The following is a 2500-nucleotide window of genomic DNA, read 5'->3' on the forward strand; positions in this document are numbered from 1 at the left end:
ACAACTCCAGCAAGAGTAAAAATGTAATGAACACAAAAAGCAGTGAGACTGTAAGTGGCCGCATGACTTTTGGTAAAACTGAAAGCCTCAGTATGCTTATTTATGACTGTTGTTCTGACGAAAATTCAGCGATGCGGATATAAATGTAATGGACAGGTCTTATGAATTATTTTACGGAGTAAGGATATTTGCCCAGTCAACACTCGAAAATGACCTCACTTGCCAAATTCAATCGGTAAGTATTGATGCTTTCAGTTGTCATGACTGTTTCCTTCAATTTCAAAACGAAAATTGGTAACGATACAAAATTGAAATGAAAACAATAGAGCTTGAAAAAAATACTTTTTCTGTTCGGTCAAAAGCCTACGTTGAAGAGAAAAATAGATCGATTTTAGTAGTTAATATGCGAAAGCTTTCAGCAACGATAGCTTTTAACCATTCTGACCCATGATTTTCCAGGTGGCCCACAGACGCAATGAATAAATTGACTTTATAATCATCACTCAAATAACTGTTCCAACACGAGAATAAAAAGCTATACTTCCTCAAAGACTCAAGCAAAATTATTTAAACCTCTGTATTGTGCGTATATAAGTTATAAATTTTCTAGCGAGTTATGAGGAAAGAAAAAAGGTTACATCGGAGTGAAAAAAAAGAAAAGGAAAGGAACCTTATTTAAATGTCTAGTCGTTCAAGTGCTGGAGCACTAATATATTAGGTCAATGTAAACTGAAATTAACCATTAAAGCAAGGCAAGCCAAATAATAAATTGCAAATTGAAAATGGCTATCTTAGAAGCTGGCTACGAGGCCGACAGAGGCTGAAAATTATGCCAAAGGCCGAAATTTTTCACGAAAAACCTTTTCCATCGAAAAATTCATTGAAACAAACAACATATTTGCTATTAGAGGGAAAAAAAACCCTTCCTATTTCATTGCGAGCGTGATGACATGAAACCCAATCGTGTCAAATTAACATACCCAACAAAAAAAATTTCAGGAGCTTTCTTTCAAATAATTCTTGGCTGTCACATTTCTAATTATTTATTCACCTGAGACTGTGCAGAGTTGAGCACAAAATAAATATAACAAGAATTAGTGAAATTTCCAATTGTTACCAGAAGACTGTGCAGAGTTGAGTACAAATAAATACACATAGCCAGACAACAGGGATCATAGATCCACTTAAGGTGTTCGATTCCTTCTCTGTCTTTGTTAAACCCATAAGTTACCAGAGAATTTTCCTATTTGGTTTCAGTGATTGTACATTCAGTTTTTTGGTGGCGACTGAACCGCCTGTCTTGTTTATCCAATTGACGTTCCGTTCTTGAGCTCCATAAGGGCATATTTTGTTTAAAGATGCACTAAAACGCCATTCGTATTTTAAGGATACTTCGCACGCATTGTATGACGTGAATGAGATAGAATAATCGCAAAGGACTTATGATAGAGCCAAGTTATATTTTGAGGTGACGTTTTCGTCGACATCGCCGTCGTATTGTTCATTGTTGCGGAAGCAGATGTTTTTCCGTTTGCGACTCCAGGAAACATTTGTTGTGGAAGCAAAATTTGTTCGGAAGCATTTTGCTTCCTCAGCAAATGTTTCCTCTTTTGTGCACCCAGGAAATATTTCAGGAAATAAGGTTTCCGCAACAATGTTTCCTCGTTTCAACATTTCCTTCAACATCCGTCCGCTTTTGTTGAACAGAGATGTTGAAACGTTTGCCCCGCCCCTTTCAACAATGACTTTCGACGCCATCGCAGGTTAATAAGAACTAGACCCTTCGTGAGGGTACACTGGGTTGCCTGTGGTACGTGCAGCGTTCCAGGCAATGTTTTTCAAGTTGGGGGGTCATTAAGACCATTTATTATATGGCTTGTGTTTGTAGCCGATATAACGCGCGCTCTGATTGACAAATTGTGACTGAATTGTAGGGCATTATTCTCCCGTAATGCCCACGGGCCGATTTCGGGCTTGCAAAAACAAAGCAAAAGATAGTTAAAAAAACCACATAATAAACTACTTACTAACCGAGCTAGCTCGAGCCGTACTGGGAAATATTGTCCCTGGGTCCGACGTTTTTGTACGGACCGAGCGCTGCTCGGTCCGTACTGCCACGACCTCGGGCCAATATTCCCCAGTACGGCCCTCGCGCTCGCTTAGTAAGAAGTTATTAATTCTCTATTTTCGAATTCCCCTTAATACACTTTGTTTGCCCCCCCCCAAATTTTGCATAAACCACTGTTTTCAAATGTTCTTGGGAATATGCAGTGTCCCCAAGAGCATTTGAAAACAATAGTTTATGCAAAATTTGGGGGGCAAACAAAGTGTATTATGGGGAATTCGAAAATAGAGAATAGGCCGGTAGCCAGGTTTTTAACCTCAGAAAAGGATCTGTTTCGTCGTACGAACGTGTGAGGACCTGTGAGCCAAAGGGCCTCTGCTGGTATGACTTCTGGGTGACCCCTTAACTCTTTTTCCTAGTTTCCCAACCACGAGA

At 39.4% G+C, this 2500-nt stretch overlaps 1 protein-coding gene across 1 annotated transcript in view; it reads right to left on the reverse strand.

Annotated features, from left to right (window-relative positions):
• Positions 1–285, reverse strand: part of LOC137998896 (uncharacterized) — a 2685-nt gene extending 2400 nt beyond the window's left edge. Inside the window, exon 1 of the mRNA XM_068844737.1 lies at positions 1–285. This exon is cut by the window's left edge and continues 2400 nt beyond it. Coding sequence (XP_068700838.1) covers positions 1–64 — 64 coding nt within the window. The 5' untranslated portion in view covers positions 65–285.
• Positions 286–2500: the final 2215 nt, after the last annotated feature.

This window comes from Montipora foliosa, chromosome 4 (genome assembly GCF_036669935.1).
Source record: "Montipora foliosa isolate CH-2021 chromosome 4, ASM3666993v2, whole genome shotgun sequence".
Classification (NCBI taxonomy): domain Eukaryota; kingdom Metazoa; phylum Cnidaria; class Anthozoa; order Scleractinia; family Acroporidae; genus Montipora; species Montipora foliosa.